The sequence below is a fragment of the Leptinotarsa decemlineata genome, unplaced genomic scaffold (assembly GCF_025532065.1).
Source record: "Leptinotarsa decemlineata unplaced genomic scaffold, Ldec_3_MD MMD2_tig00000251_RagTag_RagTag, whole genome shotgun sequence".
NCBI classification, from domain to species: domain Eukaryota; kingdom Metazoa; phylum Arthropoda; class Insecta; order Coleoptera; family Chrysomelidae; genus Leptinotarsa; species Leptinotarsa decemlineata.
The window spans coordinates 368,707-394,444 of NW_027412547.1; the positions used below are offsets into that span (position 1 = coordinate 368,707).

The 25,738-nt window shown below is 35.9% G+C and overlaps 2 protein-coding genes across 7 annotated transcripts in view; one reads left to right on the plus strand and one right to left on the minus strand.

Moving 5' to 3' along the window:
• Positions 1-757: 757 nt before the first annotated feature.
• On the plus strand, positions 758-21,777 carry LOC111513299 (neo-calmodulin). Of its 5 annotated transcripts, none has more exons than XM_074173435.1 (8): positions 758-862; positions 3,696-3,984; positions 6,595-6,711; positions 14,519-14,681; positions 16,413-16,556; positions 18,618-18,830; positions 18,884-18,940; positions 21,485-21,777. In XM_074173435.1, exons 3-8 carry the CDS (start codon positions 6,709-6,711, stop codon positions 21,559-21,561), a joined length of 657 nt encoding a protein of 218 aa, XP_074029536.1. In that variant the 5' UTR covers positions 758-862; positions 3,696-3,984; positions 6,595-6,708; the 3' UTR covers positions 21,562-21,777. The 5 variants fall into 5 exon arrangements, with proteins under 5 accessions (XP_074029536.1, XP_074029535.1, XP_074029534.1 ...); XM_074173434.1 differs by having other exon boundaries at positions 3,696-3,923; XM_074173433.1 differs by lacking the exon at positions 3,696-3,984 and having other exon boundaries at positions 760-862.
• A 1,952-nt stretch (positions 21,778-23,729) lies between these two features.
• The window catches only part of LOC111513298 (polyamine-transporting ATPase 13A3), a 28,111-nt gene continuing 26,102 nt past the window's right edge, over positions 23,730-25,738 (minus strand). For both annotated transcript variants that reach the window (XM_023169496.2, XM_023169497.2), the window contains exon 17: positions 23,730-24,856. In XM_023169496.2, the coding sequence (XP_023025264.2) occupies positions 23,862-24,856 (995 nt within the window). In that variant the 3' untranslated portion in view covers positions 23,730-23,861. The remainder of the gene's footprint in view (positions 24,857-25,738) is intronic.

The window sequence follows — 25,738 nt, forward strand, 5'->3', positions numbered from 1 at the left end:
GCTGATATTCAAAGAGGTTGGTTTTAGACCCATTTCGAAAGAAACGAAAGATTTTGTGAGCTTCCGGCAGAAACTCGCAGCACTTGCGATGTGGAAAAAACTTTCAGAAAATCTCTAGGAGAATTGGCTCAAGTTTTTCTGCACGAAGACTGTTGATTGTCTATTTCTGATGTAATTTTGATGCTCATTCTCGCGCACTTTTAATGATCTCAAAGTGTTTCCAATATAACTTTCATCACGAGAACGAGGTATCTCATAAATTCAATTTTTTCTTCTGTGTTATTCGGTTTTGTATGTACGAGTACAGATTTCAGTGTATTTTTGGTTTTGTAAGAAGTTTTAGGATCGTATCTATTTCCAATTTGTTTCATCTTTTCAGAAAGGAAGGAGTTTTTTCTTCCAGTTTTTATCTGAGAGTAAGTCAATTGATTGCTTCCTTTTCACAATTTTCACTATAAAGATGGAGCAGTAAAAGCAAAAAATCTTTTATTTTTCACGAAAATTAATCTTTTCTTTCAATCTATTTAGGACATGTCTTTATAAGAAGTTTTTTCTTAAAATGGACCCAAAATTACCCGCCGTGATTATCAGCAAGTTAAAAACGCCCTGTTTGTGTCAATTAATCAGATCCATCAGAAATGAACAAACTGAAGAATACAGGTAATTTGCCTGATGACTAAAAAGAACTGATCAATTCGTTTCATCATATCAATCAATCAAAAACACGATCATCATTACACGGACAGATAATCATTATTGAATTTGTGGCATTGCGTCTTGTATAAAAAGGAGGTAAATTTTAAAATCGACTCCAGTGTATGTATATTTCTCAAGAAGACGCTGTGCAGTGGGAACTATACCGGTAAGTGATTAATATAATTAAATGAGAATGTTTGTAAGAAAGTGTGAAAATTAAATCAACTAATGTTGCCTCAGAAATGAAGGATTTCAACAAACGGACGAGATTTTTTTCACTTTTACACATGAGAATACATGATCCAGTTGGTCAAGTGTAGTAATCGATATGGACTTGAATAGAGTTAAATAAATAACGGAAACTGTTGGTCGAAAATCAAAAAAATTGGTTTGGGGTACCACAAGGCACAATTTTGGGACTTCTTCTTTTCTTTAGCGATTGTAGACACCATCCTGAAAGATGTGCTCTAGCTGAACATGTCAATAAATTTGACCACCATATGAATTTTGATGCCACTAAGGTCTTAGCTAGTGAAACACATTTAACAAAAAGGTCCTTCCTTGAAATGGCCTTCATTGCTGAAAATAAAAATTGCATCAACAAAAAAACAGATATTAATCATCTTAGTGAGATATATTCCTATCTTTTGACGTTAGATAAAAATCCATATAACAATGTTTCAATGAATTCACCCAATCTAGCATTAATAGAATAATGTACTTTATACTTTAATCCAAATGTTATTATCCTACATTCACTTAAAAAAAAAGCTGCACAGGTAGAAATTTCCAAAAATAATTCTTTACAAGTCAAAGTTGGTAACAGCTTTTATCACTAGAACCACTGACATATGTCATGTCAACTATCTGTCAATCCTTCCAAATTAATGTTTTGTGAAATTTCGACATGTGACATTATTCTTCCTTCAAAATAATTTTAAACTGTAACGTTTTTCACAAATATTTTATCCAATATTAGACATCCTTTAACCAGTTTTATAAATGTATTGTATCAATGTTCATCCATCATGTTGTGTCCAATATTTTACATAACCATCGTATGAAACATCCTCAAAAAGTTGTAAGTCTAACCATTCATAATTATTTATTAATATTACTTACACCCATAAATTGTAGCATCCCTGATGATGGAAACAATTTATTAAATTTCCGAAAGCTTGGACAAACTTTAAAGAGTACTCTTTCATTTGCTGCTTAGCCCCATTATTTGTTGGTTCCATTCCTAACTAGTCAGCAACGATTACCTTCTCCTCTATATATATATATAATATATATATATATATATATATATATATATATATATATATATATATATATATATATATATATATATATATATATATATACTGAGCTTCATTTTGATACTATCAACATGGAACTTCCAGGTAAGTTTATTATCGATATCCACACCTAAGTTGTTCTGGGCTACTGTTTTGTTAAAACATCAGTCTTCCATCAAAGACGCATTAGAAGGGGATTTTGCAAAAGTTATGTTTTTAATGTTTTCCACTAAATGATATGTATTATTTATACCAATAATCGGTTTCCAATTAGTGTGTTAGCTTGCTCAGTTTTTTGTGGAATATATAGACCTTCATAAAGTCTTCATGAAACTTTTCAAATAATGTTTGCTGAAATTAACTACTGCAGCATATTTTCATTTTAGGCCCAACTTCATCGACAACACTGAGAAAAAAATGTCCATTTGTCTTTCTGATAACCCCTGTTTACATTCTTCAGGTTTTCTGTCTCATTCCTTGCCACTTCCGCCGGCAAGTTATCCCATCATCTTCGCCTTCCCCCTCCTCCTCCCTGACATCCTCGTGACTCACTCAATTACCCCCATAAATCATTATCACACTGTTGATTCGACAGTTAAACAAACGAGCATCAACTCGAGACGGATTGACGCAAGCGCGACACATCCAGCAGCCCCTGGACCAGACTGCGTCAATATTCATCTCCGCGATGGACAGGATCGGGCTCGGAATTTTGAGAGGGTTCAACAAGAATGTAACTGCTGGGGGTGATGCAAGGTTCGGACGTGGGGCCGAATTGAATACGAACTATTTTGTTTGACTGCTAAACTGAAGAATCAAAAACATTTTCTAGCTAGGTTGCCAAAACTCTGTTTTGGGAAACCCTCTGGAAAGTAATCTACTACTTCCATAATGGCATACATTTGATTGGTCTATATTGAGGTTGTTATATGATAAATGTGTAAGATTCCGACCTCAATGATCACAGCAACTGTAAGTAAAGGTATGCATGATGATACAGTCAAAATTAGCTTAGCAATGAACTCATCAGATGCATATTTATCCAAAACATCCAGCATTTGATAGTTTTCAGTATTGCAACATCGCTTTTTCTTATTGGTTACGAAAACCCTGAGATGTGTTTTCTTCAAGAAAGTGACAGAGGAGGAACTAAATATCGTTCGTGGGGTACCAATATGTCTTGGTACAATCACGTCAAATTCAGAACAGGATTCCGAACTAGATATTTATATACACCTCAGCCACTTCCAGTGCCTTATTAGGCTTGAATTTGACTTTAGTGAATAATTGCTCAAAAATATAGAGCTACGCCCCTAAACATCCCAGATAGCACGATAAACATTTTGGAAGCCATAAGGGACGTCAAATCATACGAGGGATGTCTATGGGTATCCCAATTGAAAAGTTACCATTCTTTGATTCTCTAGGATATTTTTTGAGGACACCTTGAAAAGTATTTTGACATCTTACATCAATAATAGTTATTCTTTCTCGGTTTTTAAGAAAATAAGTTCAATAATGGTGATCTATTCAAATTCAGAAAATATTTGTAAATGCCACCGTTTTCCCTATTCTGTAAGTGGGTTCATCCTGTAGAATAGTGTGTAAAATAAATAAATAAATATGAAATAAATAACCTTCATCAACCCGATTCATTTTATTGGTGCTTTCATTATTTGTTCCTTTGTTCGTTTCTAGAGGCCAACCCTGTCCTCTGAAATTTCCAAGGTATCAATTTATGGCAAACCATAACCACGGCGAAACATCCACCTTGAGGATAGCAGAATCTCGTAAAATATCGCGGATTTCTCTCCAATGCGACATCATTTTCAATAATTCGGAAAATCTGGAAAACCGGGAAAGATCGTGGAAGGGATGAAAATCGACACACCTCTGCAGTGTTTACCAGAAAGTTGAATTAATAGTGTAAGTGAAGGGGTAGCGCAAAGTAATCTTGTCTGAGTGGTTGTTTTCGATACAACTGTTTGTGAGTATTAATTTAAATGATTATTAAGGGTAACTTTTGTTGTTTGTTTGAAGGTGGTGGACAACATTTCGCGGTTAATTTCATTAGTTAGGACTTCCATTGTCTGATAAGATATTAAATGATTTGCAATCACTGAAAGAATCAATAAAATTGAAATGAATAGCTGAAAATAACAATTATTATGAGCAAAGAAACCCTGGAGTGAAATTACAATAAAATAAAATACAAGCAACAATCGAAAAGTGAACAATTGAAATGAAATAAAAATTGAAAGATTTCTAGCCAAGTTATTTCACGACTTTTCGATTGTTAGTATTCATAATCGTTTTCAGGTGATGACTGAACTGGATGACTGGACCGAGCACAAAATTTTTGAGTTACGTTGGCAAAACTGCACTGATACAAATGACGCTTATTTCGATTAAATTAAATATGTATTCATTGAGATATAACAGTTCAAAGTAGACTCAAAAAAACCGACAACACATTTGAATAAACCTAATAGTGATTTTATTATTATACAGGGCGATCCAACGAAAACTTGACCCCCCCCTGTAAGTCAGAAACAGACGTATAATCGAAAATTTCAAAGAACACGTCTATTTTGATTTTTAGGGGGACTAATTCTGATAGGGAAATCATACTCGAAACTTCACCCCCTGCGTTCAACAAATACCACCCTTATGTTTTTCAATCTGTTCAAAAAATCTGTTCAAAATCTGTTTTTCCGTTAATCAGCTGTCGCTCCCATACGAACGACAACTCTCAAAAGTTGAGAACTTGTGCGAGCTAAGGACTAACGAGGTCTTACCTTTTAACGTGTGATTCCTAACACGGAAAAAATACATGAAAAAATGTCAAATGACTATCCATTAGTTGTTCACAAGTATGAAAATATGTTGGTTGTGGGTGAATTCGAATTTTCAATAGTTCATAATAAGAAAAACAACTTGTATATATTAGCCTCAACCTAGAAATGCATATTGACGAACCTACTAGAATATCACGTACGTCCTCTACAATTATTGACTATATTTGTTCTAATTTTGCTGAACACAAATCCACATTAGTTATTCCTGCAGGCTTATCTGATCATGAAGCAATTCATTTCGAATTCTCACTTGATAGAGAGAAAAACAATATGAAATTTAGAGAAGGTAGAATCTATAGCGAAAATAATTATCACAAATTCAGACTGAAATGTGAACAAACCGATTGAAATCATATAACAACTGCTTCAGATCCTATTACCATGTTTCAAGAAATCTTAGCAAATAATTTCAACGAATGCTTTCCATTACGAAAACTGAAAATAAAGAATAAAAAGCCGTGGATCTCGAGAGGTTTGAAAATTTCTGCTAAGAATCTGAGATGCTTGCGTACAATAAAAAAATTTACATCGAATTTAGGTTTCATGCAGTATTTTAATAGATATAGTGAAATCTACCGAAGCTTGATCAAAATAACAAAAAGTAATTACAACTCAAAAAGAACTGAATCATTACAAAATAAACGACTTTATTAAGAAAACTTGACGATTTAGGTGTAGAGACATGTATATCATCTTGAAGCATTTTTCACCATCTTTCAGTTTATTGAGTAATATACAGGGAGTTTCATTTGAAAAAATGAACTTTCGACTACTTTTATGCACAATGGAAATAATAGTAATTTTAGCACGCCCTGTATGATATGGAGTCGATTTTTTGGTGTTATTTGAATATTTCGAGTTTGTCCAAACTATCATCAAAATATCAGCTTTTCATGAATTGAGAGTACTGATGTACTTAATTTCAATTAATGCTATGTTTTGGACCATATTTAGCACACTTTATTTTTTATCTCGAAAACAGATAGAGACAGGTATAGGACATTATTAACAAAAAAGTATTAAAATACTAGAGCGGTTCCAAAAATGTATTAATATACGGGGTGTTCTATTTAAAAAAATTAATTGCTAGGACTTTTTGATAGAAGTGGCAACGGCGCAATGCTGAAAATATTTTAGATCGATAGAACAGGTAAGGAAATGTGAGAGGTGAAACTTTCAGAAAAATCATGCTTTGCGTTTTCCAGAAACGTCTAACCTACCATCGACCGTGAGTCACGTTGTATATGTATGCACGTATACTGCCCTCTCATTAGAATATATCTAATCTTATTGAGTGAATAATAAATAAAACTATTCATGAATGATAGCGATCTAGAATGTTAACACTTTGTAATAGATTCCTATCACTAAAGATACAGTTTACAATATAATGATCAGTTTATAAACAAGGAAGAGATGTGTAATACAAGTGTAGTAATCAACTGGTTATGATTATACAATTAATTAGTCACTTATATTATAAGAGCCATAACTTTAATTGAAGACCTCATTATATTAAGGATATGAGTGATAAAAATATAATTGAACATCGAAACAACACGAACAATAAATGATCCACACAATGATCATCATTTATCGTATTCCATCATTGATCACTAATGACAAGTAAAACACATTACATGCAAATTTCTATTCATAACATACAGGAGTATCATGATGAGAATTGAATGGAAGTAATTTTAGTTAAGTAGAAGCATTTCCAACCTGCAAATTTTCAGATTCCAGCCGGGTTCCAGAACTGTCGAAACGTGGCGAAATTCGAGGGCAAATTGTTTTCCGCGGTGAACAATTTTTTTTCCAGCTCACCCCTCGTGAGCCAAATCAAGGACCTGATGGTGAGTAGAAATTTGAGTTTCGAAACTTTGTAACACATTTCCATTTGCTTTTCCATACCTTCCATTAAAGTACATCAATACAATCTTATTCCGACCTTGTATTTGATTTCTATGACCGGAAAAATGCAGGTTGATACAGTATAGACAGACAGACAGACATAATTTATTTAATCATGTTATGCATACAATTAATACATTTATGAGAGGTCAGAAAGAGTGCAGATGCACTCTGTACTGGGTACAAAAGTGAAAGATAATATACAATTATTAGTGATCATTTGAAATAAAACTTAACTGCTAGGTAGAATAAAATATTGGTGGTTCAGAACATCACATAAGAACATAAATATAGAAAAGTAATATTAAGTGAATTAATCATTAACTGTAAGTACTATTCATACAGAGTGGTCCAACGAAAAGTATGCACCTTGCTTTTCTCCTTTTTTTGTAACTTAACGCAAAAATGCTCGGACAGGTCGATTTTGCTTTTGAGGGGGACACATTTTAGATGTATTTTTCTACATGTGCCTTTAACCCCCTAGCGAGGGTGAGTAACAACCCTAAAATTTTGAATGGAAAGTGGGGTCGAGTGATATATCATTTGAAAGGGCACAAAATTATCTTTCCAATGATACCTAATTTGTTGTATTTCACTCAAACATGTAGGTATTATGAAGAAAAACAACTACAACCCAGTACTTTGAAATGTATGATTGACTTAGTAGAATCCTACTTCAGCAAGTGCTGAAAATGTGACCCATTTGCTTCCATACAATAATACAGATTTTGTTCGAATCTATTCCTAACATTCTGTAGCATATCAGGTGTTATACTTCTGCACTCTGCTGTAATTCGTTGGTGAAGATCTTTTATGGACTCGGGCTGCATAGCAAAACATTTATTTTTCAAGTGTCCCCAAAGGAGAAAGTCTAAAGGCGATAAATCAAGTGACCTGGCAGGTCATTCGATGGGGCCTCTCCTTCCAATCCACCGTCCAGGAAACAGGTCATCTAAAAACTCTCTTACCGGAGCAACATGTGAGGAGGTGCTTCATTTTGCTGGAAATGAAGCCGATCATCATTATGATTTTGGTCATTTTCAATTATTTTAGTTACGAGAGGATCAATTGTATCTTCAAGCATGTTCAGGTAGACCTCACCAGTTAAATTCCCAGGAATAAAAAGTGGCCCTACGATATGACTACCTAATATGCTACACCAGGAATGGAATAAACCATTTTTACAGTAAAGTTGAAATAATTTCAAAAGCAACCGAACTGAATCAATGAACGTTTGAATAAATTCTTTTTGTACACTTATCTGCTGTTGTTATTTGAACCAAAAAACGCACAAGAGAAATTGAGGAATGTAGTAGTGATAAAAATGCTTTTTTTTCCGCATTTTCATCAACACCCTTACTACCTAACCTAACCTATGAGGGTTTATTTTTTTGGGCTTGCTGTATTTCTTGATATTAAAGGCACTACCTAAATATATAGGATCGTCTCTGGCTGGGTCTATGCCATGCTGGTAAACAGAACTGCAACTACGACTCTTCAAGGCGAGACCATTACGTTCAAGGTCACCAGGAGCTACCCTCAAGGTGGGGTACTATCTCCCCTTCTGTGGTCGCTCCTGATGAATAGTCTTGATGCCCTCGATAGAAGAAAAGTAGATCTGCAAGCTTACGCAGATGACCTTGTCATCTTGGCAAGGTCCACGTCGGGAAGGGTAGCTTATAATATCCTCCAAAGCGCGTTGCACGTTGTTCACAGTTGGTGCCTGAGGGAGCAGATGGCTAGCAACCCCAGCGAAACTGTGATAATCCCCTTCACCAGGAGGAGAAAGTTGGGTGATCTAACGCCAGTTTTCCTCAATGGTGAGGTCATTCTATTTGGAACAGAGGTGAACTATCTTGGTATTGTCCTTGATAAAAGACTCAGCTGGAACGCTCAAGAAGAGAGGACTGGATACTCCGGGAGAAGGAAATATTAAGAGCAGATACTTGTTGGTTCACCTTCCGGTTCTGGCGCAGATGTTTTCAGTCGCAGACTCAGGACAGAGATATCAACCTGCCTAGGAGCCTATGTGACTGTATTTCAAGCGGAAATTTACGCTATTAAGTTGTGTGCAGAGAGATTGGAAGAACCCAACCTCACACACAAGTCAATAAAAATATTTTCGGCTTTGAAAGCTTCTGGCTCCTACAGAGCAATGTCTAAATTGGCAGCAAATTGCCAAAAACGACTCTCCTTGATAGGAAGACTTAACAGATTGTCTCTGGCTTGGATTCTTGGCCATACTGGCCTGGAAGGCATTGAGGCTAATGACTCCCTTGCAAAAGAGGGTGCTGAAAACAGCTTCATCTGACCAGAACCTGTCATTGGCATGGCTTTTGGCTTTGCCAAACAAAAATTGAACACTGGATGGCAAGAAGATTTATGAACTTCTGGCAGAATATTTCAGGATTGGCTCACTCCAAAACGTTTATTCACCAGTTTCAAATGGTAATGGCTCCACTACAGCAGGATATAAATAGCACGGAATCCCATGTATGGGTGGTTTTGTACGAAAACAATACAACTCAGTTTCATTGGAGGAGATTCACATATACTTTACAATATTTTGACCACATTATTGGTTACCCCTGACCTTCAATTTGTTCATTAAAAGTGCAAATATCCAAGTTGGTGATTCATCATATGTATTCAAATTGATTTTTAATGGTTGTGAAAACCACAATATCATAATATAAGCAAATACGGTTTGCGATACTTGGAATTCTTCTCAATGCATCTACTCCTCATTAAAAAACCCATAAAAAAAGAATCGTCTTTAGTTTTCCTGTTTTATCCGCACAGAAAATTGAATCTCTCATCACTTGCGAAGTTTTTCATCTCAGTTTGGTGAAGATTTGAAATGGTTCGTGTTAGAAGTATTTTCCACAACTTGTGCCCCAGACATAATAATTTTTATAGCGTGAGTAGATATGAGGAAGAGTTTACTTACTTATGTTTTCAGAGCAAAAAAAATACAAGCAAAATACAATGTTTATATAAAACAATTTTCAGCTAGATAAAAATTAATTTAACAATATTGCCTATCCAAATTTATTTTTGCAATGTGTCCTTATGTAGTAATCAGTAAACCCAACAATATTATTTTATTTTAACAAGCTATAAAGTATGCTCTTTGGTCTTTGATATAGGTCCGTCATCGTTATTCATAATATTATTGTGTTTACTTATTTCTATACTCTCATAGGCATCTAATTGCCTGTTGTTGTTAACTTGTCTAACGAATCTTAATGAACTGTAGTCTATGGAATGGTTTTGTTGCAAAATATGATGGGGGACTGCCGATTTTTCAGGTCTTCCATATTTCAAGTGTGCTATGTGTGCTTACTTTAATAGATCTTTTTGTTTGTCCATAATATTTTGCATAGCAGTCCTTACATTCAATTTCGTAAATTCCAGACTTTTCCGAATTCTCGACTTTGTCTTTTGGACTTCCCAAAAGGCTCTGTACTGTATGACTTGTTTCAAAAACCACCTTCATACCTAGTTCCTTGAAAATCTTTCCAAAGTCCCTCGTATATTGGTGGTATATGGAACTGAGATGTATTTATCTTGGTTTTTGTCCTTTCTGAAAGTCGAGATTTCGTTCATTCTTAACCTAAACTTCTTCTTCCTTATTATGTCATCTACAATACCCCTCGAGAAACCGTTAGTGGCTGCTATTTTCTGTATTGTACGTCTTTCTTTTGTGAACCTATCATGTGTAAGAGCCATGGGAAACCCCTTGTCCCCCTACCTGGCAGACCTGTTCATAAGCAGATTCGAAATGGAAACCAAAGAAAAGTCGAAGTATTTTCCTAGGATTTGGCTGAGGTATGTGGATGATATTTTCGCGATATTTGATACCAAAAAATCGAATATTGACGACTTTGTTTCCATTTTAAATAATAGATGTGCATCAATAAAATTCACGTATGAGTTAGAAAATAAGGGACAACTACCATTTCTTGACGTTTTGGTAATATGGCCAATATGGAGGGTTAGAATACGATATATTTAGAAAACAAACAAGCACAGGTATATTCCTGACAATTAACATCACTGTGGACAGCACAAACGTGCTGGGTTGAATTTTTTAGTGCATCGTCTTTTGACTTTCCCTCTAACACATGATAGGTTCACAAAAGAAAGACGTACAATACAGGAAATAGTAGCCACTAACGGTTTCTCGAGGGGTATTATAGATGACATAATAAGGAAGAAGAAGTTTAGGTTAAGAATGAACGAAATCTCGACTTTCAGAAAGGACAAAAACCAAGATAAATACATCTCAGTTCCATATACCACCAATATACGAGGGACTTTCAAAATATTTTCAAGGAACTAGTTATGAAGGTAGTTTTTAAAACAAGTCATACACTACAGAGCCTTTTGGGAAGTCCAAAAGACAAAGTCGAGAATTCGGAAAAGGAACACATAGCACACTTAAAATATGGAAGGCCTGAAAAATCAGCAGTCGCCCATCATATTTTGCAACAAAACCATTCCATAGACTTCAGTTCATTGAGATTAGTTAACAACAACAGGCAACTAGATGCCTATGAGAGTGTAGAAATAAGTAAACACAATAATATTATGAATAACGATGACGGATCTATACCAAAGAGCATACTATATAGCTGGTCAAAATAAAATAATATTGTTGGGTTTACTGATTACTACATAAGGACACATTGCAAAAATAAATTTGGATAGGCAATATTGTGAAATTGATTTTTATATAGCTGAAAATTGTTTTATATAAACATATATTGTAAAATAATAGATAAGGCAAAATTGTAAAATTAATTTAGGTTGGTATAACTGTATGGGTGGTACGCCTGGATGGTCTACCTGTATGGGATACCTATATAGCATAAATAGGGTTGCCTTTGCATTAGTTTCTAGTTTTAATCTTCCTCTTTGAAGATGATCACTTGGTGATCGAAACACGTGTCGAGGTGTTAAAAATAACGATTTGGTGTTGGGAAAAAACTCCAGTAATATTGGAGATGATATTCAATTCTACATCAAAAACCAAGAAGTTATCAGGTGATTAAATCAAGTAATCGACAGAAAGCATAATTTTTGAGTGTACTTTTCCGACAGATCATTTGATCCGCTGATAAATCCACCAGATATAACAAATTTATGAAATAAAACCACATAGGTATGCTCAGATGTGTGAAATGTATTGATTTTTGTTAAACCCTTCATACGCACCACACATGTCTCCATTGTTTTTGTTGTTGTTTTTGTAGAACATACTTTTTACAGGAAATTCTAAGCAGTTCGAAAATGAACTCATGCGGAGTATCATCTCGTTCACTTTTTGAACTAGTGTTGATAGTATTAATGATTTTTGTTAATGTTTGAGTTAGATTTAATCATGATCTCGGTATAATAGTGACGACAAGTTTTGTAAGCGAAGATATGAATTGAGAAACTGCAGAAAAAATGATGGAATAAGCCATCATATCAAGAAGTTTATAACATCAGTGTAGGATTGGTCTATTCCTAAGGAAAATTTTATGAGAAAAAAGGTTATAGTTCCATTGTAATCTGTAAACAAATCAATGTTTTCCAACCAAAAATGTGGAAGACAATTTTTCACTTCCACGTCAAAATATACTGTTTTCCAACATTGAAATCAGTATACCAGATATTGACTGAGGAAACAAATTGGAACATTACCCATTATTCCGTGACGATAAAGAAACATTTAAGTGTTGGTTCATTTATTTCTAGCTGATAATAATGAAAACTAATAACGTGAAAAATTTTTGACTTGATTCGAAAGTTGTGAATGCAAAGGCAACGAGAAATAGAAATAATTGCTGTGTATGATTGACTTTTTGCATTCTTATTATGGAAGCATGTTTTCCTCTCCGAAACATCACGATGGAAATTGAGAAAACTTGCTTGCGGTAAAATATGTCCCAGTTATTTTCTGGGTGTTTTGACCGTGGTCTGCAGGTTTTCAAGCCTGTCGTTTCGTCTACTTCTGCGATAGACATTACCAAAGGCGATGAGGTAGCGGTCAAAGTACTGAAGTTGTGTACATTTAAGAACGGTTAGCCAGATTTTATTGATGTCCATTGCCTCTAGCTACCTCTCCTTAATTGCACATAAACAAGGTCAGGTAATCCATTTAAGAGAAAACGAGAGACGCCCGTCTATGATAATATAAAACCAGAGACAAATTCTAACATTGTAGTTTCTACGTTGAGAACAACTCAATCACTTCGACCGTTGAGAACTACTCGAATTTCTGCGTTGAGAACTAACCGAGCTCTTCGATTGTTACCTCATCGCTTTTGATAATGTCTACGGCAGAAGTAGGCAAAACGTCAGGTATAAAGACCTGCAGATCATGGTCAAAAAACCCGAAAACCCGTGTTTACATTCTTCGGTCATACGGTAAGTTACTGATCAATTCGATATTCTTACCCAAGAAAAGATGATTGAGTAGCTTATCAACGTGAACTACAAGTTCAAGTTTCCATGAAACATGAAAAATTCTGCCAATATATTTTTTTTGATTTTTCCCAAATTGTGAAAGGAAAATGCACAAAAATTCAAACATACACCTTTCTCTAGCCTTCCAATTGTGATTTTTTAACTCTTTGATGAGATTAAAATATTGTGACATATTTTGTGTTGCAAAATTTTGCCATTTGATTATTAAATTTACTTTTTCTTCTGATTCAGGTGCACATCAAACTTCACCAATGATAATTCAAATTCGATGATCAAATAAGAGTTATTTTGCGCTATTTTTTTCAGGTGTTTCAGTGGACTTCGAAAAGTACGAATGATGAAAACCACGGTTATGAAAATATCATTCATGTGGTTTGTTTTTCTTAGCTTCCTCAACTTTTCCAATACATAAAAATATAACCATTTTGAAAATCCTCAAAAGACATCGCTATGCAAGACAGGTTAACTAATGAGGGTTTTCCTAAATTTCGAATTATATGTCATCATATGAGTCTCAATCTGACAAACACACATTTGTTAATTCGTCGCGCTCATAGTCTACACTTTGATGTATCATTCACTATCTGTTTATGATTATATCGTCCATTCAGTGTCAAAACAATTATTGTCGCTCCCACCAATTTTTAAATTTACGTTTTCTCTGATTCTCCTTTTTTTCCAGGTGTCTCAATGAACTTCAAAAGAACAAATTATGTGAAACACAAAATGGAAATATCACTCATGTGCTTTGTTTTTCTCAGACAAGTAATTTTCTGAGTTTTGGCCGGTGGGAGAATTCATATCTGCGTAAAGTTTGGATCGGTGTATGACAAAGAAAGTATTAGGAAAAAAGGAATAGGAACTTTTATTTGCAATTTTACGTTTACGGCTCGAATAATCTAACAGACTGATAACAGATTTCTACACATCTACTGCACACCTTGAGGGGGGCTTCTCACCGGCTATGACTCAGTCTGGCAATTGTAACCATTTTCAAAATCCTTAAAACTTACAAGACAGCTCAACTAATGGGGTTTTTCCTAAATTTCAAATTATATGCCATCAGATAGTCACAATCTCAAAAGAGATCTATGAAAACTCTATTTCATCAACAGTGAATTATATTTACTTCCAACTGATTCTATTTTTGCTGGCGCGATATGTGCAATAACCATTTTCAAATTTTGTAACCTGGCGTGAAAGAAATATCTGAAAAATGATTAAATTTCACCATAGGTGAACCCGTCTGAGGTTTTTCATGTTTTTTTGCAGACTCGTCAGACGAGTCAAGCTGAAGTGCCATCGAACGGGAACATAACGTTCCAGAATGAAACCGAAGAAAGATCTATCACAGAAGATCCTAGGCCTGCAGATTATGGAAGGAACCAAAGCTTTTCCATAAGACACTCTTCAGTCTCCAAAAGTCAGATGAAAGGTTAGTTACTATCATCCACTTCTTCAACAATTGTTTTCAGAGCCTAAGCACAACGCATTTATGATCCAACACCAGATAGCACTGTTTTGAACCGCCATAGGTCTCATCAGTGTCCTCGAAAAACAAGCCTGAGTGGACAAAGGTGATGACATCTCTTTTTATGAAGAAGACATCTATAGGATAGGCAGGAACTTAATCCTTGAATATCAAGGATAAACAAGTTCTCTCAAAGCTGTCAGTTGCAAAGCCAAACCTTTGTATATAGACTAATATACAAAGGACAAACTTTGAAGCCGCGTTCATCTCTGATATTTCAGTAATTAGTCCTCTGTCGTTCCCATAGATGTCGTCTTCTTGAGGGGAGGTGTTATCGCTTCGATATCAACCACCAAAGAGATTCGTCCTTTGTCTTTCACTGCAGCTTTCACTGCAAGACATGAGGTTGAAAACCAGAACCCAAACACAACGCATGTATGATTCAAGACCAGATATACATCAAAACAGACATCAGTGGAGCTAGGCTGAACCATGCACGCCTGACCTTGAAGGTCAGCTTGCGCAGACGCCGTCTATGGGAACGACATATATCAAAGATAAATGAGAACTCTCGAAGCGGTCAGTTGCTAAGCCAAACCATTGTCTAATGATTTTAGACGATGACCAAATCTTTGTATATAGACTAATATACAAAGGACAAACTTAGGAGCCTTGGTCATCTCTGATATCTTAGTAATTAATTCTCTGTCGTTTCCATAGATGTTGTTTTCTTAAGGGAAGGTTATCGCTTCGATATCGACCGCCAAGGAGATTCATCCTCTGTCTTTCACTGTAGCTTTCACTGCAAGGCATAAGGTTGAAAACCAGAGCCCAAACACAACGCATCTATGATTCAAGACCAGATATACATCAAAACAGACATCAGTGGAGCTACGCTGAACCATGCATGCATGGCTGACCTTAAAGGTCAGCTTGCGCAGACGCCGTTTATCATAGATAAACGAGACCCCTCAAAACGGTCAGTTACTGGGCCAAACCATTGTCTAAGGATTTTAGATAATGACCAAACCTTTGTATATTGTCTAATATACAAAGGACAAACTTTGGAGCCTCGTTCATCTCTGATATCTTAGTAATTAGTTCTTTGTCGTTTCCATAGATGTCGTCTTCTTGAGGGAAGATGAGGGAGAATCGACTTCTGTATTTCACTGTAGCTTTCACTGCAAGGCATAAGGTTGAAAACCAGAGCCCAAACACAACGCATCTATGATTCAATAGCAGATATACATCAAAACAGACATCAGAGCTACGCTGAAACATGCAGGCATAGCTGTTTCTAAAGGTCAGCTTACGCAGACGCCATCTACAGGAACGACAGAGAATTCAGTCCTCGAATATCTAGTCCTCGAAAGATAAACGAGATCTATAAAAGCGGTCAGTTACAAAGCCAAACCTTTGTATATATGCTAATATCTTTGTATATAGACGATATACAAATGTCAAACTTTGGAGCCTTGTTCATCTCTGATATTTTAGGAATGATTTCCCTGCAGCTCCCATATATGTCTTCTTCGTGAGGGAAAATGTGGACAATACTGTAAACACCGATGAGGAAGAATAGTTCCGAAAACAACAACCAATATTTTGTTGATTCTTTCAAAAAATTGTTTTAACAAAAATGTATTTCCTGGAAAAAACACATTTATCACTACTGAGATTTGTTTTTATTTCCAGAATTCCGCGAAGCATTCAGACTTTTCGACAAAGATGGCGACGGCAGCATTACGAAAGAGGAGCTAGGGCGTGTGATGAGGTCTCTAGGACAGTTTGCTCGCACTGAAGAGCTGCAGCAGATGTTACAAGAAGTGGATATAGATGGTAAGGGAACTCTTAGTGGCTGAGTGAGGTAGCACTGATGCTGGCCAGACGTGGGGCTGAAACCAGACATGATTACATATGTATAGGGTCTTTCATTAGGCGCTTTCTATCTTTAGATTTAAATGAAACAAAGTGTATGTGTGAGATAATATCGAAATTATTTATTGGTTCCAAAAACCTGTTGATGCCATTATGTGTGTCTGCACCGATAGCAGACAAGCCCTATTAGCCTTGACCAGACAATGTGTCTAGTACTAGAGTGCCACCACGACTTCTTTAAGTGAGGGGTACTCGAAACGTCTAATTTTCTGGCACATAAATCAGGCTGAATTTGATCGATGGCTTGGGTTATGTTGGCTTTGCGATGGTTTGTGGCTTAATAATAATGATAATAATATGATTTTATTTCCTTGAGACAGTACAGGCTGCATGGAAAAAGTCAAAGGAAGGGTTTCATACAAAGTGCATATACCATCAACAAACGAATAGCAAACACCGCATAAAAAACATACAAACGGTTATACATATGTATATAACAGATAATCAAAAGCAAATAAGTACATAAATAGATGAGAAAAAAATAATAAATATCCCCTAAAAATTGAACTATGGAGTAAAAGCAATTTTGCACTAGAAAATCTTTCAGATTTCGTTTTAAAATGGAAAATGAGCTACTATTATTTATGCTTTCCGGGATCGAATTAAATATTACTGGAGCCCTGAAGTTTGGGACATTTTGAGTTATTCTAAGTTTTTTTAAGGTGGTTGACAATGTTTCGTGGTGTATTTCATCAGTTCGGACTTCCATTGTCTAATATGATATAAATTGATTTGATAACCCTGCAAAAAATCAAATAGATTAACCGAAAACAACAATTTCATTAAACAAGACACTGAAATTACAAAGAAACAACATACAACAACAACCAAACAAATAGAAATTGAAATACTAATAAAAGCTGAAAAAATTGAAAAATTAAAAATATTAATAACAAAAAAATTGAAAAATAATAAAAATTAAAAGATTTCAAACCAAGTTATGTCACGACGTTTCGATTTTTAGTATCCACAATCGTCTTCGAGTGAGTTATCTCCCGAAGACGATTGTTGATACCAAAAATCGAAACGTCGTGACATAACTTGGTTATCTAAGGCATTTTGTTTTATCAATATTCAGAAAAAGACAATTTGCCGAGAACCAATTATTAACAGCGGATAAAGTTTCCTCACAATTTTCCGTTATAGAACTTTCTCGGGTATCGGAAATTATAAGTGAGGTGTCATCTGCGTACATAGTGAAGGATGCTGGCACATGGAGCTTATCAATATCATTGATGTAAATTATGAATAGAAAAGGGCCAAGTACTGACCCTTGTGGGTCACCCAAGTCGTTTTTCAAGTACCCTGATGACTCCTTTTTAATTGAGACATACTGCCATCTGTCACAAAGATATGACCGTATACAATCCAGAGGTATACCCCTCACACCATAGTGATAGAGTTTATCCAAAAGAATTCTGTGATTTACACAGTCAAATGCCCTGCTGAGATCACAAAAAATCCCAACAGGGCATTCGCCTGCCTCAATGTAATCCACTAGTTTGTGATAGTAGGAATATAGTGATGTGGTTGTTGATTTCTTATTTAGAAATGTTGATTTTCTATTTTCTATTTATTATATCAATATATGATAAAAGTTGGTGTTCGTAAGTGTACTTATTCGCAGACACATTTGACTTAAGGAAATCCCTAAAGAAAAAGTCCATTGGACTCAAATCGCACGATCTCAGCGTACAGTTCACATCAGTGACCAGAAATGGGCCTTATCGCTGAAGATGATTTTTTCATGAAAATTATGGTCAGTTACCAACAGCTCCCGAGCCTATTCAGCGAACACACATCGTTTTATTTGGTCGTTCACCTTTAGTTTCTGAGTCAGTTGAGTTTTGGCCCAAGTCACGACAAAGCCCAAGTCATGATACAAAATTCGCCAAGTTGTGGTCTCGCAGAGACGATATTTTCAGTAGATCGAATATATAATGAAGTCTTTGGTTTCTTCAGGTGACGGTAACGTCAGCTTCGAGGAGTTTGTAGACATCGCATGGTCTGCTAGCGCTGGTACAGATCCTGACCACGTGCAGTCTAGAGAAGAAGAAGACAAGGAGCTCAGAGACGCCTTCAGGGTTTTCGACAAGCACAACAGGGGCTACATCACCGCTTCTGATTTGAGAGCTGTGCTGCAGTGTCTGGGAGAAGACCTGTCTGAAGAAGAGAGTGAGTTGCGAAACTCTGCGAGTTTGCACAACTAATGCTTTTTCGAATTTCAGTTGAGGACATGATCAAAGAGGTTGACGTTGATGGGGATGGTAGGATTGACTTTTATGGTGAGTTGACAAACGAGCTGACTGCTCAGAAGAATCCCAGATCTGTCAAAATTGAAATATTAAAATGATGGGTTACAATCTTGAATTCAAAATTGACAAAAAGGGGTTTCTTTGTGTTCAAGTTGTCTTGCAAGCAGTATAAAATGTAAAGTGGAAAAGTGAAATGTTACATTTTAAAATTCACTAGAAGTGGAAACCCCATATTACGATTTTGGGTCAGTTTCATACAATCCATCATACAATAGAAAACATTCAAAATGATTTTGAGTCAAATGTACCTCTGTATTTGGGTGACATTAAAATTGTTTCATTTTTTTTGAATGATCACTTCAAGAGGATTTTGTCGAATGAGATTATCTTTGAAATGATACAAGAATGAAAAATATGTTTTATCAATATTATTTCATAACCATTTCATAACCATTTCATAACCATAACCATTCCACACTATCGATGTCATGAAATCAGATTTCGGTCATTTTTACATATAACTTCAGATTTGATCAAGATTTAAAAAGCATACAGTGACTAAAAACACAATTTTCTATCATTAATGACGCATATGTATTCTTTCGCTAACCATCTCTATTTTCATGGCAGCAACTTTGTTTTTTCTTGCTTTCACTAGGACTCAAAAGTTCAAGTTTCAAAACCTCGGTAATATTTTTGATATGAGCCTAAATTATGATTTGAAAAATGATATAAATCATATAATAAATTATCCAACCTATCTATCCGATATTTATTGACCTATTTTTCTATTAATATTTGATCTAGCTAAGTCAACACTACTTGTGAATGATTATTCATATCTCGTATTTACATCTGTTGGTAAATATTGGTAATGATGTTGATAATGCTCTATATTAACACTTCATAATCAAAAGTATCAATTACATAATCTGTATCTACAGACATTGTATGTGATGGAATCTGCCGATACTTCATCAGTAATACTCTCAAGGGCATACACTTTTTCAAATGTTTTTGCCTGTAAAACTTCAAGTAGTTGGTTTTTGGTATAGTTATTCGGTATATTCGGTATTTTGATGAGCTGTCCTCAAAAATATTGGCTTTCATGTTCTTATGATAGTCCACATCGCGGTCTTCAAGTTTTCTTCCACATAATTTCAAAGAATTCAGAACCCATCCTTAACTTCCTTCGCAATGCACAATTATTTGTTGCGATACTTTATTTGCAGTCATGTTAGGCGTATACATTCTCGAACCATCAGTCCACCCTTCAGTAACTGTGTCGTGAGTGTCATACCAAGTTTCGTTCAAATAGAAAATTTGCCATTGTTTTTGTCTATATTAAGTTATTTGTTCTAGGTATTTTTTACACAATTCCACTATTCTTCTCTGCTTTCCATAACTGCTTGACGTTTCTTTATTATTTTAAATCTAAATCCTGATTTCTTTATCCAATTCTGAAGAGTTTTGTCACAGCAGCTCACATTGTGGCCGGAAGTATTCAATTTCTTCCTTATGATTTCAATTGTAGGTATCTCATTGCTTTTGTAACAGTCGAATATTGTTTTTTTCATTGATTTTATTAGATATACATCTGAAGGTTTTGCTAATCCCGTAGCACATCGCGTCTTGCATTCATAAGGTTTGTTTTTGACTATTTTACGTACAGTTGAGAAATGAATTTTGGTCAAATCTGATGTTGCTTATAGGTAATAGTTTGTTTCCTTCAAAACCAAACTTGAGATGTAGATTCTTACTCTTACAGACTCTCTCTGTTTCAATATTCAAATCCATCCGAATCTTTTTCACTGGTATCTCTTTTTCGCATTGTTTACCATCGCTATTGGAATCACCACACAGGAAAAAGTCTGCGTTGCTATCACACTCGTTATTACTATTAGTACTTGTCCAAGGACGACACATTTTAAACAAGTAACATTCAAAACGAACCGCCAAGTCTACAGTCCACGTGGACTAGTTGGCAGCGGCTTTATTTCTCTGTATTGGTTTTTTTGGTCTTTGAGAGCACCGACAGCTTTAACTATGCACAATAGCGGTTACTTCGACTATACTAATTTTGTATGCTAGTCTTCCATCTGTGGTGTAATAGCCAAACTATGTGATATAGAAATGAAGGTACCTGTAATATAACCAGTAAATAGTTGCGTCAAAAATCAGTTAAATACAATGGTTATTACTGAAATTAAAATATCCGAAGTGATAAATGAAATTTGCTAATTCTGAGTCAGTTCTATCGAAATAATTGTAACTACATTAAAAAGTAATGAACAAATCTATCACTTGTGATTTGAATTACACTAAAATTTGCGTTCATGAACTTAATAAATCTAACGGTTAAATTCCACTTGAAGATTTGAAGTAGGTAGTATTTGACAGGACAATTATCTCTAGGTGGCAGTGCATCTCTTAAAGAGAAGAAGAAATTCACCAAAGTGACATTTTGTTTGACGTTTTCTTGAAATACTACAAAAGCAGCTTTTTTGTTCTGCTAAGGATATAGTGTGCTCGAAAAATTGATTTTGATGGCTTTTTTCGTTTTATATTTTTCAGAATTTGTAAATGCTCTTGGTGAACCTGGAAATGACGACAGCTACGATGAAGAAGATGAAGAAATAATGGGATACTGAAGAAAAAACAAATGCAAACTTTTTGGAATATCATCTTATCGATAGTAAAGAAGAACAAAATCAAAGCATTCCTTTTCGTCCTCAGCTTGTCAGCTATGATAAATTTTCATATATGTGTATTTGTTAAGCATATTGATATAATTGCCTTGTGTCTAAATTGAAATTGTATATTATAGAGAAATTTTAAACTAACTACCTATATATAATGGAAACAAATGCAATTTTTTCATTTTTCCAGTCCTGTCCTAACTAAATTGAAAAGGGAGCTTAGTTATGAGTTTAAACTGATTGAGAATAACTGACTTTTGTGTAATTCGAAGCTTAGATAAAAGCAGTTGTTTCGAAAATAATTTTCTCCACTTTCAGGGAACGTTCTATCAGAAAGCTGGAAAGCCATCCACAAAAATGAATCGACAAGCCATAGCATCAAAGTTTGATCAGGTCCTTAGTAGCAGTCATCACCTGGGGCGTAAACTGGGTAAATATGTGAATAATACGCCCAACGATTTTATTATTTTTTTTATCTGATCGATACCGTAGATTGCTGGTGAGAGTGGTATGATGACTGCTACCTAGGACCTTCCGAATAATTTTTTAGTTTTGAGTTCATTAACTATATACATCACTATTATATTTCTTCTTTCAATAAAACCGTTCAACATAAAAACTTTTTTCACTTATTTTATTTGAATCCTGTATTTGGTTCATTATGTATTTTTCTGTAACACACCTACCTGTATATGGTTCATCACCTTTTTTGAACATTCAAAGACACTCAAAGAAATCTTTAGATTCACCATTAGTTTTATTATGCTTTCCCTGCAAATCCAGATCGGAAACAGAATCGCATTATGTTTGTTTGACAATGACAATGTGTCGTGGTATATTTCGCTAGTTCGGACTTCCATTGTCTAATATAATACCCGAGACAAAGTCCAAATCCACACAATCCCAAACAATGATAAACTACTTCGAGCACTGGTGCAACAAGTGGCGCATCAAAATAAACCCCTCCAAAACCCAAACCATCCTATTCAGACATTCTAATACCACTACTCGCCCCAGACTAAGTACTAACAACTTGCACCTCCGACTTTAGGAGAGAACCTCCAACTTCAGGACTCGGTGTTTTACTTGGAGATTACTTTCACGAGGACCATCAACTGGGAGACCGACCTTAGAAAAACTCTGGACAAAGTTCGGAAAAGGTCCAATCTCCTAAAGGCTCTGAGTGACAAAGCCACAATGTACTGCACGCTTTCCCAGAGACAAATCCACCACATACTAACAACCGAGAGACGAATCCTACGTAACACCCATAACCTTCCTTCCTGATACCCCCCCAAGATTTATATAACTGAATAAATATCACCCCAGTCAATTTGAGATTTCAGGAACTGCGAAAACCATGAGAAGCAACAACACCGCTGACATCAGCACCCTCACCACCCCTTGGACGCCATTTGGAGGACCGAGAAGGATACCAAGGAAGAAGCTACCGGTCCCCCCAGTCAGACTCCTGGAAGCAGTGGAAGACCCAATGGAGCAAATCCAGGACATCCTTGAAGAGTACCCACTGGCAATCAGATAGAGGACAGCGCACGGCCTGGAACACCCTGAAGTCTCAGGTGTACTTCCCCCGGCCCAACAAAAACCCGAACCCTCAAGGACGACTACAGCCATCGTCCCGGACACTCCAACCAATAACGCATTTACAAACTGTGATACTTTGAATTTGAGTTATTTGTAAAGGAACGCAACCCTAAAGAGGCATAATCCTATAACAGGGCCCCCTACTTATAGTATTATGCCTATGTAACTTATACTGTCAACCACAAATGAATAAACATCGTAAATCATAAAGATACCTAGCTGAAAGTTGTTATTTTATTATTCATTAAGGTAAATTTGTTACGTCTTCTTGGTGGAAACGTTCCCCTTGTTCGTCACTCATACATCCTAAGTTTTCAGAGAAAAACCTCAGATGAGAGTGCAAACAATATATCTTTAATATATTCAAAAAATGAGTAGATAAGTAAACGAATACTCTTCCGAATGTCCACAATTTGATTCCAATTCATTGTGAAAAAACATTTATCTATATGACAATGATTTTGAGGAAGCAGGAAGAGAATTTGGACAAGTGATGCCACATTAAAAAAGGTTAATTAAAATATATACGATAAACTTTATTCAATATACAACAAATATGAAAATAATACTTATGGAATCAAAATACCGTATGGTATGCAACTACCTGTTAGTCACTTTGAATCATTCATTGTGGGTAGCAGCCCTTTTTATACACTAACATTCGTAACGATATCACTCTGCGACCCCACGAAACCATTATTGACCGTCCCCTTCTCCTCTATTCGTGCGCAACTTCTAGGCCAGTTTGGCTCCTCGTCTAACGCCTCCAAAACGGCCAAAAACTTTCGCCTGGATTTCCGCATCTTTCTCAACGGGGGTTCGACCACCTTGCCCAAGAAATACTCCACAACCAGATCCTCCAAGAAGATGCAAACTGCGAAATTGACTACGGAAATTATCAGCATGGGGTACCTGCCTTCCATGGGAGGTAGCTGCAGCTCCAAGGCCACCCTCAGCCATTCGAAAGGGTTGAGGACTAAGTATACGCACAGAGCTGTGGTGAGGAGCAAAGAAAGGGAGAAGTAGGTGTTCGTATATAAGGGTTTCCGGTAGGGCTTGCCCTTAGAGAAAGCCACGTTCATCGTGATGTACTGAAATATGGACACCGAAAATACCGCGTAGTTCTCATATGAGTACAGGTACTCCGGTTGGTCTTCGTCGTAGACGAAGGGAGTGAACCAGCTGTAAGTTTGAATCCAGTAGTAAGCAAGCAGCTGGAAAACCGTAGCTGTGGTGAGGAAAAGCACTATGGAGGATATCGGGATAAATCCTATCAGCGACGTTCTGGGAGGAATTGGGTCTAGAGCTTCGAATGCTTTGGTGTTTCCGAAAACCGCGGCAAAGTTCATAATCAGCGGGATGTCTATGAAGAGAAATTGCATGGAAGTCAGGTTCGAGTCTATGTTGTAGAGGATCGAGACAGCAGCGAACTCGGTAAGGCTGAAGCAGAGCATGATTTTGAAGACTCCGAAGGACGTCACCAGGGCTGCGCGTCCTTCTTTGATAATCTCAGGGACGCACGAGATGTTCTGTTCTTTGGACGTGAAGGGAGAAGCCACACTCGATTCGGCTTCTGAAAGGGATATGCCGACGTGGGCTGCCCTCAGAGCTCCGCAGTCGTTTGCTCCGTCTCCGCACATTGCTGAAAAATGGTGTGAAGTTGTAGAGAGAAGCATTTTGAATTGAATATATGGTGTGGAAAATGTGTAGCACATACAGAAATCTGGGTAGTGGATTTGGTACTTTCATTAAAAAGATGATTTGGTACTTTCATTAAAAAGATAAAACAATTACTTTGCGAAAACAAAGAGGATACTTTTATATTTTTAAGGACAAAACACAAGCACTACAGGAAAATTCTTGAGGCGCTCTTAGAGCGGAAGCAGTGATTCATTTGGGATTTGACCCTCTTGGAGATTAAATTCATTTAGAAAAACGTTCTTAGGAAGTTTATTTCACATAGGGGAACGGAAGGAAAACTGACCCTGCTGGTAGAACGGACCAGACTAATAATTTTCAAACTGTTAACGCCATCTATCATCGACTTACGTCAACTTGACAGTCACCTTTCACTTAGAGTTGGTCAGTGTTCTTGAAGCGGCCGTGCAGTGGCACATGTTTTTATCAAGGTAAGTTAATTTTCACGTATTTCGATGTAAAAACAGCAAATTTTGAACTGCCTTCAGTTTTATTACGTTAAAGATATCAGGGATTTTGTATTATTGTATGATATATTGTTTGTTTCACTTAGTTTAAACATTAAATAGACAATATTCTCCTCAATCTTAACCTCAAAATAATTTATTGTTTACATTCCTACCGAAAAGGCAAAACGGAACGGGCAAAATAGACAACGTGGTCCGTTTTACCTTCAATACAATTGGTTTGTGATTATACATACATAATTTGATATTAAAAATAGGTATTTTCATTTCAGATGGTTAACAACTATAAAAGAAAGTCGTTAAGTCCCAAAATAACTGGGCAACAATCAACAATAACATTCATTTTAACATCGTCTACT